At 42.3% G+C, this 14,036-nt stretch overlaps 1 protein-coding gene across 2 annotated transcripts in view; it reads right to left on the bottom strand.

The window, feature by feature from the left end:
• The window catches only part of Cstpp1 (centriolar satellite-associated tubulin polyglutamylase complex regulator 1), a 157,717-nt gene extending 145,358 nt beyond the window's left edge, over positions 1–12,359 (bottom strand). For both annotated transcript variants that reach the window (XM_048361175.1, XM_048361173.1), the window contains exon 1: positions 12,254–12,359. In XM_048361175.1, the coding sequence (XP_048217132.1) occupies positions 12,254–12,299 (46 nt within the window). In that variant the 5' untranslated portion in view covers positions 12,300–12,359. The remainder of the gene's footprint in view (positions 1–12,253) is intronic.
• Positions 12,360–14,036: the final 1,677 nt, after the last annotated feature.

Raw genomic sequence — 14,036 nt, 5'->3', positions numbered from 1 at the left:
CTAAACCTATGCCTACAAATCCTAGCTGTTCAATAGGCTGAGCTGTAGAGGACCAAGGTTTTCAGAGCCACTTCGGATAGGGAAGTCTGTTAGATTCTTATCTCTAACCACCAAAAAGTCCAATCCCTGAGTTCAAGCCTCACGACTGACAAAAAATAAAATAAAAAATGCTGACACCTATAACTAGAAACAAAAGATGAAATTCTGAACTTGTAAAATTACTTATGGCACCTTCTGAGGTTTTGCTGCCTAAAATACCCACAGAAATGAAAGAGGAGATGTCATTGATAATTTTATCATTGAAAAATAGAAACTTTTTCAGGTGTCCCTTCTCGAATGATGACAACCAAAGCAATTTTCATACTTGGCTGAGTTTTAGAACTTACCATTCTGTCCCTCAGCAAATTATTTTGTCCTAACACACTGAAAAGATAAGAAAAAGTTCACCATGTTGGACAAGCCAAACACTTCTTTTCCTTCTAAGTTTGTTTTTGGTTTTTTTTTTTGTTTGTTTTTTTGGCCAGTCTTGGGGCTTGAACTCAGGGCCTGAGCACTGTCCCTGGCTTCTTTTTGCTCAAGGCTAGCACTCTGCCACTTGAGCCACAGCGCCACTTCTGGCCATTTTCTGTATATGTGGTGCTGGGGAATTGAACCCAGGGCCTCATGTATACGAGGCAAGCACTCTTGCCACTAGGCCATATTCCCAGCCCTTCCTTCTAAGTTTGTTTCTTCTTTAGAAACAGGAGATCAAAAATAAATATTTACTAGAAGAGCAAAGGTCAGAACACCCTGTGTCCAGACATGGCAATAGATCAGCCAAGGTTATCTACAGGTAAAACCCTGAAGAGAAAAAAGTAGGTCTTTCTCAGGTTTTGCGAAAATTTAACCTATTTACCTATATAGTTTATAAGTTACCATTCTCTACCACATCAACAAAAATTAATTGCAAGTGTGAGACTTTATAAGGTAATCATGTATCTCAATAAGCAAGTCTGATGGTTTACAGACTATCAAGAACAACCAATTTTAGGCCTCATTAAACAGTTTACTTTCAAGATACTTGACAAATATTAACTAACATCTTCTCTCAACTTTCTGTGAGGTAGCTTTTATCAACTCCATTTGTTGGGAAAGTTTGATCAAGGAGAATAATGATAGTATTTTCTATTTACAAAACATCTTTCCTATGAATGCCACAGGTTTATCTTCTCCATCTTCTCACATTCCTGTAAGGTAGGTGGCAATATTCCCCTTGCCATTTTCATAGATGAAATGCCATGGATCAAGGAGCATGATGACCTACTCTTGTGGGCTACGGGAGTATCCACCAGCTACAATACACTACTCAAGATTAACACAACCATGGACTCAAGTCTGAACTGCCTATAATTCAAAAGTTGCAGCTCCAAGTTTTCTCTATAGTCATATTTCAGTGCACCACACTGCAAAAGGGACTGGAGGGAGTCATGCATGCATTCACTGTTTATAAAGCACAGTGTTATCGTTTTTCTAAATTGGGCTCTCTTAAGTTTTGTCTAGATGCCCAAAAGCTAAATTATTTTTTGTTTACTGTCTGTGCACTAGCATTGTAAATGATGTCATCAGGAATGTACAAAACTTTGAGACAAAGCTGCAGGGCCAATAAAAGCAACTCACTTGGGGAAGAGTGCATTTCTTCTTTCTTTTTCTTTTTTCTTTTAAGTAGCCAACACACAAAGATGACTCATTAAGCCCAAAAGAGGTGACGATGCCATGTAAGGGCTTCTTATGCAGCCTTCCACAAAGAGACCTGAGTGGCAGCACAAGGCCTGCTCTTCTGTGCACTTTCCTCCAGGCAGAATGTGCATTTGTGTGGCTACATACACAATAATAATCTCCCCTGAAAGGCAATTCCTTCCATATGACAGGCTCAACAGTGGCCTGAGTGCTAGCCTCATGTTGCCCGTGCCGTTAACATGCTGAAATACCAGACACATTTAATATCGCCTTTTTTTTTTTTTCTTGAAAAATCTAAGATGAGACAGAAGCAGCAAAGCTGGAAAGAACTTCACACAAGAGAGAAAGGCAGCCAGTCCCGGCGCCCAAACTCACTTTCTCATGGGCTAAACTTCTTTGTGTGGTGCCTACTTATGTGTCAATTTGCAGGATTTTGGGGCCTGAGAACCATGGAGCCAAGTGGTTCTGGCAGCCTCTCCATTTGACAAGCAAAGCCAAAGACGTGTGGCCTTTGGTACGTTGCACATTCAAAAGTGTTATTGTTTCCAATGTGTCTATTTTTAAATATATAATTTTCTCATTTAGAGCACGTTGTATGTAAGTTGGCCACAGGAAGAGCTCTGCCCTACAAAAAATTTTTTTTGCTTTATTTATTTATTTATTTTACAAAAAAGGCAACAGGCCTACCCCTAATGAAGCCTTACCCCTGCCAAAAGTATCTGTTTACTGGAGAGGGGCAAGAGGGTTATCTTAGGTGAGAGAAGTCTGAACTTAACACCTTATATGAAGTCCACAGGGGCAAGCAGATTTCTATGAGATTATAGAAACTGAATCTTGTGTTTTATCATAATTACCTGTAATCTCTGGGCTAGATAATAGTATTAGAAGGAGACCTGGGAGCGACACAATGGGACAGCTGGATAAAGGCTCCTACTCTCTCCAAAGAGCAGTGCTTTTAAAAGCTAATTCAATGAAGAAAAAGAAAGGGCTATGAAAGTACCTTTCAAACAATATTTACTTTTACTAGGTTCCTGCTAATCAAACAAAACTTAGTTAAAAGCTTTTATGAAAAATATATTTGATGATTTCAGCAGTAATTGCTTTGTTTAAAGAAAGGTGCTTAAGGAAAAAAAAAACAGCTAATGGGATCAGTAATTTGGTAAGTTCAGATGTGAAGTGGGAAAATCCCTCCTCTCTTTGATAAATGATTAAAATTCTGCACAGATAAATGTGTTTTGACTTGAAATTCCAATCATGGAATGAGTTATTTCCTAGGGCTGTTAGGGAAGTAGTACAGGGTGATTCCAATCCAGAAAGAGGACCCACAGATTCACTTTCAAAGGTAATTCCGCTCTGAATCAAAGCCTATCACTCCATTCAACCTAAAGTCAGGATCTCATGGAGATGCCCCCAAATTGTTCAAATACTACTTGTCAAAAATGAATTGTCTTACTGTTATGTAACCCAAATGTAGAAGCTATGATATCACCCAAGAATATAATCAGAGTTGTTAAAGCCCAAAGGGTCCAGTCATTCTTTCTTTCACCCATCAAAGGGGAAAGAAAACCAACATACTGGCTCTCACATGCTAAGAATTCAATAACTATTTGTTGAACTGAATTCTTTCTCCCATTTATTTTAAAATTTATTCGGCTACTTAAAGCAGACCATTCATTCAACAATTGAATACTTTACTTGGGCCAACCACTGTGCTAGATTGGAGAGATACTGAGAAAAAAGCCTGTCCTCGTGGCTTACATTCTAATAAGAAACAGATAATAACCAAGTATCTAAGGAGAAAACAAGAGAACTGTAATAAGTGTAATGGGGATATAACCAGGCTGGTAAGCTATAGAGGCCAATGGGTCTTGTCACTTCTGATCTCCTATTATTTCTTTTTTTTTTTTTTTTTTTGGCCAGTCCTGGGCCTTGGACTCAGGGCCTGAGCACTGTCCCTGGCTTCTTCCCACTCAAGGTTAGCACTCTGCCACTTGAGCCACAGCGCCGCTTCTTGGCCGTTTTCTGTATATGTGGTGCTGGGGAATCGAACCTAGGGCCTCGTGTATCCGAGGCAGGCACTCTTGCCACTAGGCTATATCCCCAGCCCCCTATTATTTCTTCTTAAAACCTCATTTACCTACTCAGCTTCCAACAGTCACTCCCTAAAGCAATTACTGTATTTGTGCAAAAAGAAAAAAGTGATTCCCAACTTTTGGACAGCATTTGGAAGAAAGATATATAATTGATAAGTAAAGTCAAAAGTTTGGAGAACTATGTCTGGATGAATATTGGAATCACCCTGCAATTTATTTTGGAGAAATGGGAGTGGTAGTGGGTAAGGAATAGCATGCCTTAGAACTTCATTTGTTCTTTCTTCTTCCTTCCCTAACAAAAAGTTTACAAAGTTTACACAGTCCTAGAAAAGGTGCAAGAGAGAGTCTAGGCTAAACTTCCAGAAACAACTTCCAAAGTCATCTTTCACAATTGGGCTACCAAAAGAAATACTGTCCCTGCCAGGCATGAGAAATTTCTTTTTTTTTTTGGCCAGTCCTGGGCCTTGGACTCTGGGTCTGAGCAGTGTCTCTGGCTTCATCCCACTCAAGGCTAGCACTCTGCCACCTGAGCCACAGTGCCCCTTCTGGCCGTTTTCCATATATGTGGTGCTGGGGAATCGAACCGAGAGCTTTATGTGTAGGAGGCAGGCACTCTTGCCACTGGGCCATATTCCCAGCCCCCGTGAGAAGTTTCTACTAAACTAAAAAAGAGCCAGAACTACTGACCCCCAAATCTGCAATTCACACACTCCATTATGACATATATTCCACTGGTATTCTGTGTGACAGTCACTTAAGAATGGTCCTGCCAGGCACTGGTGGCTCAGGGCTGTAATCTTAGCCACTCAGGAGGCTGAGATCTGAAAATTGTGGTTCAAAGCCAGCCCAGGGAAGTAAAGTCCACAAAAGTCCTATCTCCGATTAACCACCTGAAAACTGAAAGTGGAGCTGTGACTCAAAGTGGTACAGCACTAGACTTGAGCACAAAAGCTCAGGAATAGTACCTAAGCCCTGAATTCAAGCCCCACATGGACCAAAAAAAGAAAAAGAAAAGAAAAGAATAGGTCCTATCTCTATCTATAGTGTGTTTCCTGTGGTAAAAGAGAGACACTTTATATTTATGCTTTACTTTATATAGGGAAGGAAGGAAATCGGGAAGATTTTATAATCATGTCTATAAATACTTTAAAGTTTAAAGGACTAGTTTTATAGCATAAAGAAATTCAAAGAAAGCTGTTGATCAACAGGTGGGGGGGACAAAAGGGATTCTTTTAGGGGGGATGGGTACTAGTGGGAGTGGGTTGGGTAGGAGCATGAAAGAGGATGGACATAGTTAAAATAGATTATTGACATGTATGAAAACAGAAATAGTGAAACTTGTTGAAATTGTTTTAGGAAGGAAGATGGGGGGAAAAGAGATTGATAGAGGGAGTGATATTGCCTGGAATACATTGCCAATAAGCACAGAAATGTCATAATGCAATCTCCCTCTGAATAATTAATGTATGCTAACAAAAATAATAAAGTATCTAGTTTTATATATTGTAAAGCTAGTTTCCAAGTATTTAAAAAGTAGGTATAATAGCTGGGCACCAGTGGCTCAGGCTTATAATTCTAGCTACTCAGGAAGTTGAGATCTGAGGATCATGCTTTGAAGCCAGCCCAGGCAGAAAGGTCCCCATGAGACTCTTTTTTTTTTTTTTTTTTGGCCAGTCCTGGGCCTTGGACTCAGGGCCTGAGCACTGTCCCTGGCTTCTTTTTGCTCAAGGCTAGCACTCTGCCACTTGAGCCACAGCGCCACTTCTGGCCGTTTTCTATATATGTGGTGCTGGGGAATCGAACCCTGGACTTCATGTATGCGAGGCAAGCACTCTTGCCACTAGGCCATATTCCCAGCCCCCCATGAGACTCTTATCTCCAAATAACCTCTCAAAAACCAAAAGTGTAAGTGAAGTGAGCCAGACCCAAAGAAATATAGACTCTATGGTTTCCCCCATAGGGAATAATTAGTACACGTCTAGGATAATCCTAGCAGAAGATCACAATAGCCCAGTAGCTATGTACATGTGAACACAAAAGATGATACTAAGCAAAATGAACTCCAAGTTGTGGAAGCATGGTTTATCATTGTTGTTATTTTCAACATACTATGTGAAATTATGCCTTTTTCTTTTGTCCTTCTTCCCCGTGGTTTTACCCCTAATATCACTTTAAGTGATATTGGTACCCTGGATACTGTATATATGTGTACTGGAACTAGGGAAGGGAAGAGGAATATCAAAATGGAGAGACAAAGGACAAAAAGACAAACCATTGCAACAGCAATACTTACAAAACTATATGCTGTAAACCAACTGTACAACTCATGGATGGGGAAGGGATAGGGAGAAGGGGTAAGGTGAGGGGAAAATGAAGGAGGAAGTAACACGTTGGATAAGAAATGTATTCACTGCCTTATGTATGAAACTGTAATCCCTCTGTACATCATTTTCACAATAGATAAATAAATACGAAAAACCAAAAATGGTGCTGTGGCTCAAGTGGCAGAGCACTAGCCTTGAGCAGAAAAAGGCTCAGGGACAGCGCCCAGGGCCCTGAGTTCAAGCCCCACAACCAATAACAACAACAAAATAGTTATAACATCCCTATGTTATTTCATTTCCTTGTTCGGATAACCCCAATACTTTTAGGTCCTAAGAACATTTCTGCTAACTAACTGCAAACAGTAATGTTTCCTATTTTGGATTGGGTTTGGGAGATTCACTATATTCAAAATAAAAATACATTTATCAACGTTCAAAAAAAATAATAATAAAGTTGTGTCTGGCAGTCAGACAAGCAAATTTCATTGTTATGGTATCAACAAATACAAAAATAAGCCGAGCAAAACTTCAGACTTTTCCACAGAGCAAGAGTCCTATGTCAGAACCTTTGCCAAGGCTTAAAGAAACCGTATCAACCCGGAGGCTGGAAGGGACTACATCCATGAGTGGTGGATGTTGTCTTAGTTCAGGTACTTTGAGAAGCACACCAAGACAGGATTGGACATGCAAGAGATAGACCAGGGGAGACGCCCTTGACAGAAAATGAGAAAGGAGCTGGCGGAGCCTGGAAGACCTGAGAAACCCGGGTGCAGGTCTGATCCTAGGAAAGGGAGCGGGAGAGAGGGAGGGATTTCATAGTGTGGGAGGGGCTGGGGAAAAGGTCTTCAACTGACATCGTCCACAGAGTCCCGTATCTTACCAAGAGGGTCTTTTCCTGCAGTCACTAACTAGGAACAGCCTCAGTGTGAACAAGTAAGTGTAAGATCAAAGTTGCTGTAGGAAACCTGAGAGGCACCTTTTCATGCTTCTCATTGATATGTTACCTATTTTTATAAAAAAATCTAATACCAGGGGCTGGGAATATGGCCTAGTGGCAAGAGTGCTTGCCTCGTATACATGAGGCCCTGGGTTCAATTCCTCAGCACCTCATATACAGAAAATGGCCAGAAGTGGCGCTGTGGCTCAAGTGGCAGAGTGCTAGCCTTGGGCAAAAAGAAGCCAGGGACAGTACTCAGGATCTGAGTTCAAGGCCCAGGACTGGCCAAAAAAAAAAAAAAAGTATATTTATTTAGCATCTACACAGGTACTCTGTAGATCCTCTTTTGCAATGTACACAAAACATGGCAGCTGGGCGCTGCTCTAAATGTTTATAGGCATAAAGTAAGTTCTTTGTTGTGGTGGTAGTTTTTGTCAGTCATGGGGCTTGAACTCAGGATCTGGGTGCAGTCCCTGAGCTTTTTGCTCAAGGCTAGAGCTCTACTACTTTGAGCCATAGCTCTACTTCTGATTTTTTTATTTTTTTATTTTTGGTGGTTGACTAGAGGTAAGAGTCTCACAGATTTTCCTGCTGGGGCTAAGTATGAACCACAGTCCTCCTGAGTAGGTAGCCTCCTGAGTAGGTAGAACAACAGGTATGAGCTACCAGTGCCTGCCACTGCGCATAAAGTAATCACATTTTATAGATGAGCTATAACTAGGGCACAGAGAGGTTAAGTAACTTCTTCAATGTCACACAGTTACCCAAAGCACATTAATTATCAATAAAACTCTCCCAAATGACTTGGAAATCATTTTCCTTCCTTCCTGCCTGAGAAGAACCCAGAAGCAAGAACTGGAATGTTACAATTCCCTGGTCCATCCTGATTCCTAGGATGCCCCCTCATGGGCAGAAATGTTAAATAGGTTGTATAGTCAACTGAACTTATTCTAGGATCCATGTATAGGCTCATACACTGGTTGAAGGCTCCATTTTTGAAGTTGCTAAAAGTATTTATAGAACAGAGTTTAATGATGCAGACTTGGATCAGATGCTGGATTTGAATTCTGTTTCCACTATTTATTAACTAGTTGTTCAGAATCACTGTGCTATAGTGTCCCGTAACAAATGAAACTATCTTCATAGTATCAATACATGTATAGCACTTAAGAAGTTCCTGGTGGGCTGTGAATATGGCCTAGTGGCAAGAGTGCTTGCCTCGTATACATGAAGTCCTGGGTTCAATTCCTCAGCACCACATATATAGGAAACAGCCAGAAGTGGCACTGTGGCTTAAGTGATAGAGTGCTAGCCTTGAGCAAAAAGAAGCCAGGGATAGTGCTCAGGCCCTGCGTTCAAGCCCCAAGACTGGCAAAACAAAAAAAAAAAAGAAGAAGAAGTTCACAGTGTGAAGTACACAGTGTGTTCTTAGTAAACCTTAGTTGTTGCTGTCAGCTACTTACATTTGGGGCACCCCAGGGCCAAAGCATTCTTATTCCACTTAGCATCTACATATGAAGTATCTATACTGTGAAAGGAAGGTATAGAATGATGCATAAGATCAGTTCTGCTGGGGCTGGGGTATGGCTCAAAGGCAGAATGCTTGCTTAATGTGAGCAATGTCCTGGGCTCCACACATAACACTGAAAAAGAAATCCTGTTCTCGGATGCTTACTGGTATGTAATGAGCTGTTTATGAGCTCCGTCCTTGGGTGGAGATGTAGTTTAATGTGTTTGCCTAGGATGTGAGGCCCTAAATTCAATCCCAGCATTAAAAGAAAAAGAAAGTTTCATTCTTTTTTTTTTTTTTTTTTTGGCCAGTCGTGGGTCTTGGACTCAGGGCCTGAGCACTGTCCCTGGCTTCTTCCCGCTCAAAGCTAGCACTCTGCCACTTGAGCCACAGCGCCGCTTCTGGCCGTTTTCTGTATATGTGGTGCTGGGGAATCGAACCTAGGGCCTCGTGTATCCGAGGCAGGCACTCTTGCCACTAGGCTATATCCCCAGCCCCCAGCCCTCATTCTTAACAGAGGAACAAAGTCACTTCCCTGGGCTGGAAATATGGCCTAGTGGTAAAAGTGCTTGCCTTGTATACACGAAGCCCTGCGTTCAATTCCTCGGCACCACATATATAGAAAAAGCCGGAAGTGGCACTGTGGCTCGTGCTAGCCTTGAGCAAAAAGGAGCCAGGGACAATGCTCAGGCCCTGAGTTCAAGCCCCAGGACTGGTTAAAAAAAAAAAAAAAAAACAAAGTCACTGCCCTTCAGCAGATAGTTGTTTTTATCTTTATGGAAAGACACATGCTATAGAATCAACAAACCGGGTTTGAGTGCCAGCATCAATGCCACTATGACCTTATGCAAGGAAATCTGCCTTGTTAAGCCTCACTTTTCTTATGTGTGAAACATAAGAAGAGTCAAAAAATATTCTATCATATTTTAGTACACCTATAGTGTTAAAGCAGAAAAAGAGTTGGGCACTGGTGGTGCATGCCTGTAATCCTAGCTACACAGGAGATTAAGAGCAGTAGGATTGCAGTTCAAAACCAACACAGGCAAAAAAGCTAATATGATCCTCAAAAATAGTGAACTAACAGCAGGTCAGCTGGCATTGGTCAAGCAGTACTGTGCCAATCTAGCAAGCCTGAGGATCTGAGTTCAAACCCCTGTATTGAAAAAAAAAAGGAAAGAAAACAAAATAATTTATAAATAATTTATTTTAAAAAGGAAACTAAGCTTAAAAAAAAAACACCTATCCATTTATTATGATTTCTCTGAATGCATAGACAGGCCCCAAAGAAGAAAGGCAATGATGATTTCTAAAGGTATCAATTTCACCAACCCATTACGAACTTTAGTGAGAGTAAGTAGGTTCCATACAAAAGAAGTGCCAACTTGGGGTGTCAGGGAAGGCATGCACTTCACCAAATTAGATGGATTAAAAAATAAATCTCACGGGCTGGGAATATGGCCTAGTGGCAAGAGTGCTTGCCTCGTATACATGAAGCCCTGGGTTCAATTCCCCAGCATCACATATATAGAAAACAGCCAGAAATGGTGCTGTGGCTCAAGTGGCAGAGTGTTAGCCTTGAGCAAAATGAAGCCAGGGACAGTGCTCAGGCCCTGAGTCCAAGGCCCAGGACTGGCAAAAAAAAAAATAATAATAATAAGTAAATCTTACAACCCTCTTATGCTCAGGTCAGCATGTAGGTGATTGTGTTTTGCAAACCTGGGTCTGGAACAGGCTTCCCTTCGGTTCTAGACAGTTCTCCACACCCAACCAGATATACATATGCACCCAGGCCTCTGGCAGTGTCTCCCATAAGTAGCCTTTCATAAAGCTGGATAGCTTTCTGGAAGGGAGAGAGGGAGAGAGGGAGAGAGGAAGAGAGGAAGAGGAGAGAGGGAGAGAGGAAGAGAGGGAGAGAGGGAGAGAGGGCAGAGAGGGAGAGGGGAGAGAGGGGGAGGGGAGGGGAGAAAAAAAGGGGGGAGAGGGAGGTGGGGGAGAGGGAGGGAGAGAGAGAGGGAGAGAGAGGGAGTGAGAGGGGCCAGCCCAGGCAGGAAGTCCATGAAACTTTTTATCTCCAATTAACCAATGAAAAGCAGGAAGTAGAGGTGTGGCATAACTGGTAAAACACTAGCCTTAAGCACAAAAGCTCAGGGACAAGGCCAGGTGCCAGTGGCTCATGCCTGTAATCCTAGCTACTCAGGAAGCTGAGATCTGGGGCAGGAAAATCTGTGTGACTCTTTTCACCAACTAACCACCAGAAAACTAGAAGTGGTGCTGTGGCTCAAAGTGGTAAAGTGTTAGATTTAATGGGAAAAAAAATTCAAGGTCAGCACTCAGGCCTGAATTCAAGCCCCAGGACCAGCACACCTCGCTCTCTCCCTTGCCTTCTCCCTTTCCATCTCCCATACATCTGTCTGGATTTTTCATGTGGGTGCAAATACATGTGTATGTTCATGAAATAAATGTTTTCTATAGCCAGTACTGCTCAGTAGAGTAGAATACTACAATCTCTGCCTTAGTTCAAGAGCTGAGTCAAGAGTCAAGTTCTGGAGTGGAAAAATCGGGCTCAGATACTAGTATTGCTTTTCCTAACTTATTTATGCGAGTTACCTACCTCATTAGCCTTAGCTTTTCCTTCTGTAAAATGGAAGGAACCACAGTAATTCCTCCTAGAGCTGTTGAGAAGATTCAAAAGAAGGACGCGGCTGGGGATATAGCCTAGTGGCAAGAGTGCCTGCCTCGGATACACGAGGCCCTAGGTTCGATTCCCCAGCACCACATATACAGAAAACGGCCAGAAGCGGCGCTGTGGCTCAAGTGGCAGAGTGCTAGCCTTGAGCGGGAAGAAGCCAGGGACAATGCTCAGGCCCTGAGTCCAAGGCCCAGGACTGGCCAAAAAAAAAAAAAAGAAGGGCGCTACCTACAAAACACTTAGCGTCATAGTAATACAAAAGCTCAAAAATGATCATGTCATGCTCTAAATTTTATCGACTGCCTATATCGGTGTCAGTACCTGCCTAAGGAGAATTACATTCCTGGTTCTGTGTGAGAAGGGTGTATAAAACAACATGAAGCATTTGCCCTTATTTTGTTATAATTGCAAACTGATGTTCTCAGAACTGGATTTTTTCTCTCAAAATTAGAACTTTTTGTTGTTTTGGCTTTAATGAAGTATTGCTAGCTGAAGCCAGTTTGACATAGAAGCAATGTCAGACTGATGAGAGGTGTGCAGCCTGATTAAAACCAAACCCTGAACCCCTTTAAAGAACAATAAAACATTTTATATGAAAAAAAATGATCATGTCACTATGACAGAGATTATTCACGGAACGACGGATGGGGTGCTTTATGTTCCAAGGTTTCCGACTCCACTACCAGCATCTTAATAATCCCCCAAATTTTCAAATGTCCCATTATGACCACAGAACAACCTCGCTGGAACCGAGTTCCAGCCAGTCCGTTTCAGACATTCTGTACTCCCCGCAAGCCATTTTTCCTCGTCGTGCGGCCTTACTTTAACAGGCTCAGGCCCTGGAACCCCCAACTCTGCGGCCCGCCCCGGGGCAACCCACCCGGACCCCCGTCCTCACTCCACCCCGGTCCTCGCCCTCCTGCGTAGACTGCAGCCTAACTCGTATGCCCTCCTTTCCAGCCCCGGAGGGAAGGAAGCGCCTACCCAGATACTCGTAGTCCGGTAGGGCGAGGCGCTCGGGACTCAGCATCCTCTGACCCCGGCCGCTCCAGCTGCCGGCTTCCGGAGCCCAGGATGCAGTCTCGCTGTTACCATGGCACCCGGGAGGCGGGAGGCGGGAGGCGGGATGGAAAGGGGAGGAGGTGTCACGCCCAACAGTCTCCGGAGCGCAACGCGGTGCTCACTACGCAAGTTCCGGGAGCGATGGGTCTCTTCTCGGCCTTCCAGGTTTACTTTGGGCCTGGCCTTCTTGTGGACATGGTTTTTTAGAGGATCGGAGGTGAAGAAGCCTCTGAATATGTTATATTTCTTGATGTCCCAGGATTATTATCCGCCGTCCGTATCTGAAATTTCTGAAGCTCATAAGGGTTCCTGCTTCATGCAGCTGTTAGCCTGACACTAATAGTTCCCACCTGTGAGTAATCTTATTATCCCATGACCTGTTTTTCTCTTTTAGCATATGCTATCTCTTAAATTGATACAAAGTACTTCCATGTGCATATTGTATCTTGGCTGCTTCTTGAGGTCAAGGATGTCTTTTAGCCTCTGACAAGACTGGACACAAAGGATGCTCATTAATCTTCTGTGAGATAATTTCTATTTCCTCTCAAATTCCTCTTTATCGTTAGACAGTTCTTTTCTTAACCCCTACTATTTGATTTCTTTTTCCAAATGAAACCTTTTAGATCCATATATAGACGTAGATACACAAGTACACATTCCCAACTGTTTAAGAGGAAAGAATATTCATCAGTTTTCAAGTTCCCAGGTTATTTTGTTCCCGTCCACTTCCAACAATAGGTAAAAGAACTGTAGCAGCTGTCACAGTCCAAACATAGCTGTAAACGCCACTGTGTCCTCAATTTAAAAAAAAAAGTGTAAGTGCCCTCCCCCTCCAACAAGATGGATTTTTTTTTTAAAGAAAGAAAACAAAAATCTTCATTCAAAGGAATGACTGGGAAAACAGTAGACCACCTACACTGGGAGGAGAAGGAAACAGAAGGTTCTTCTCTTTGTATTCTGAGTGGTCTATTCTTAGCCTCCTCCAGCAAGGAACCTCAAACCTTCTAATTCTTTCCCTTAAAATTGTATATGTGTCTCAATTCTAGGCTCCTGTGAGTCACTCTCACTTTGGATGTGGTAAAGAAGAAGGAACAGAGCCAAACTAGGAGCTGTGTTTAGTATTTTGAGGTGATGAGTTTACTAAGTTGATATTTGTGTGAAGTCCTGAAAATTAGATCTAAAAATTTGCCTCTGCCACTCTTCTCATGAAGCTTGAGGAGTTATAAATTTCATAATTGTGATTTATTACTATAATATCAATAAATACTATATCATTTACCAAGGACTTTATTCCCAAGCAACCTACAGCTATTTGCAGATGTCATATGTTCCCAGGAAAACTAAGGCACTTTTTCCTTTTCCAAGTAGGGAAACTGAGGCATGAGGCACAGAATGGCCTGTCTAGTGTCATCAATCCAGTCAGTGGGAGGGCTGGAACTGACTCTCAACTATGCTAACATCCAGGCTAGTGGTCTGACCACTAAACCACATAGCCTCTTATTTTAGGATTTGTTGACTTGGTGTTTATTTATTTATTTTCTTTTTTGCTGTGCCCTGCTAGAAACTGGAAGCTCCCAGACAAAAGAAGAGAATTTTAAGTCCAGGCTACATATTTGACATCCTCTTATTTATGGAGCATTATCTTGGGATTTGGAAGGTACTGGGGTCTATGTGGTGAAGCTGGGAACAGGCCCCAAGAATATAG

The sequence above is a fragment of the Perognathus longimembris genome, chromosome 13 (assembly GCF_023159225.1).
Source record: "Perognathus longimembris pacificus isolate PPM17 chromosome 13, ASM2315922v1, whole genome shotgun sequence".
In the NCBI taxonomy this organism is placed as follows: Eukaryota; Metazoa; Chordata; class Mammalia; order Rodentia; family Heteromyidae; genus Perognathus; species Perognathus longimembris.
The sequence above is the reverse complement of the archived record's forward strand: the minus strand, read 5'-3'. Positions and strand labels throughout refer to the sequence as shown.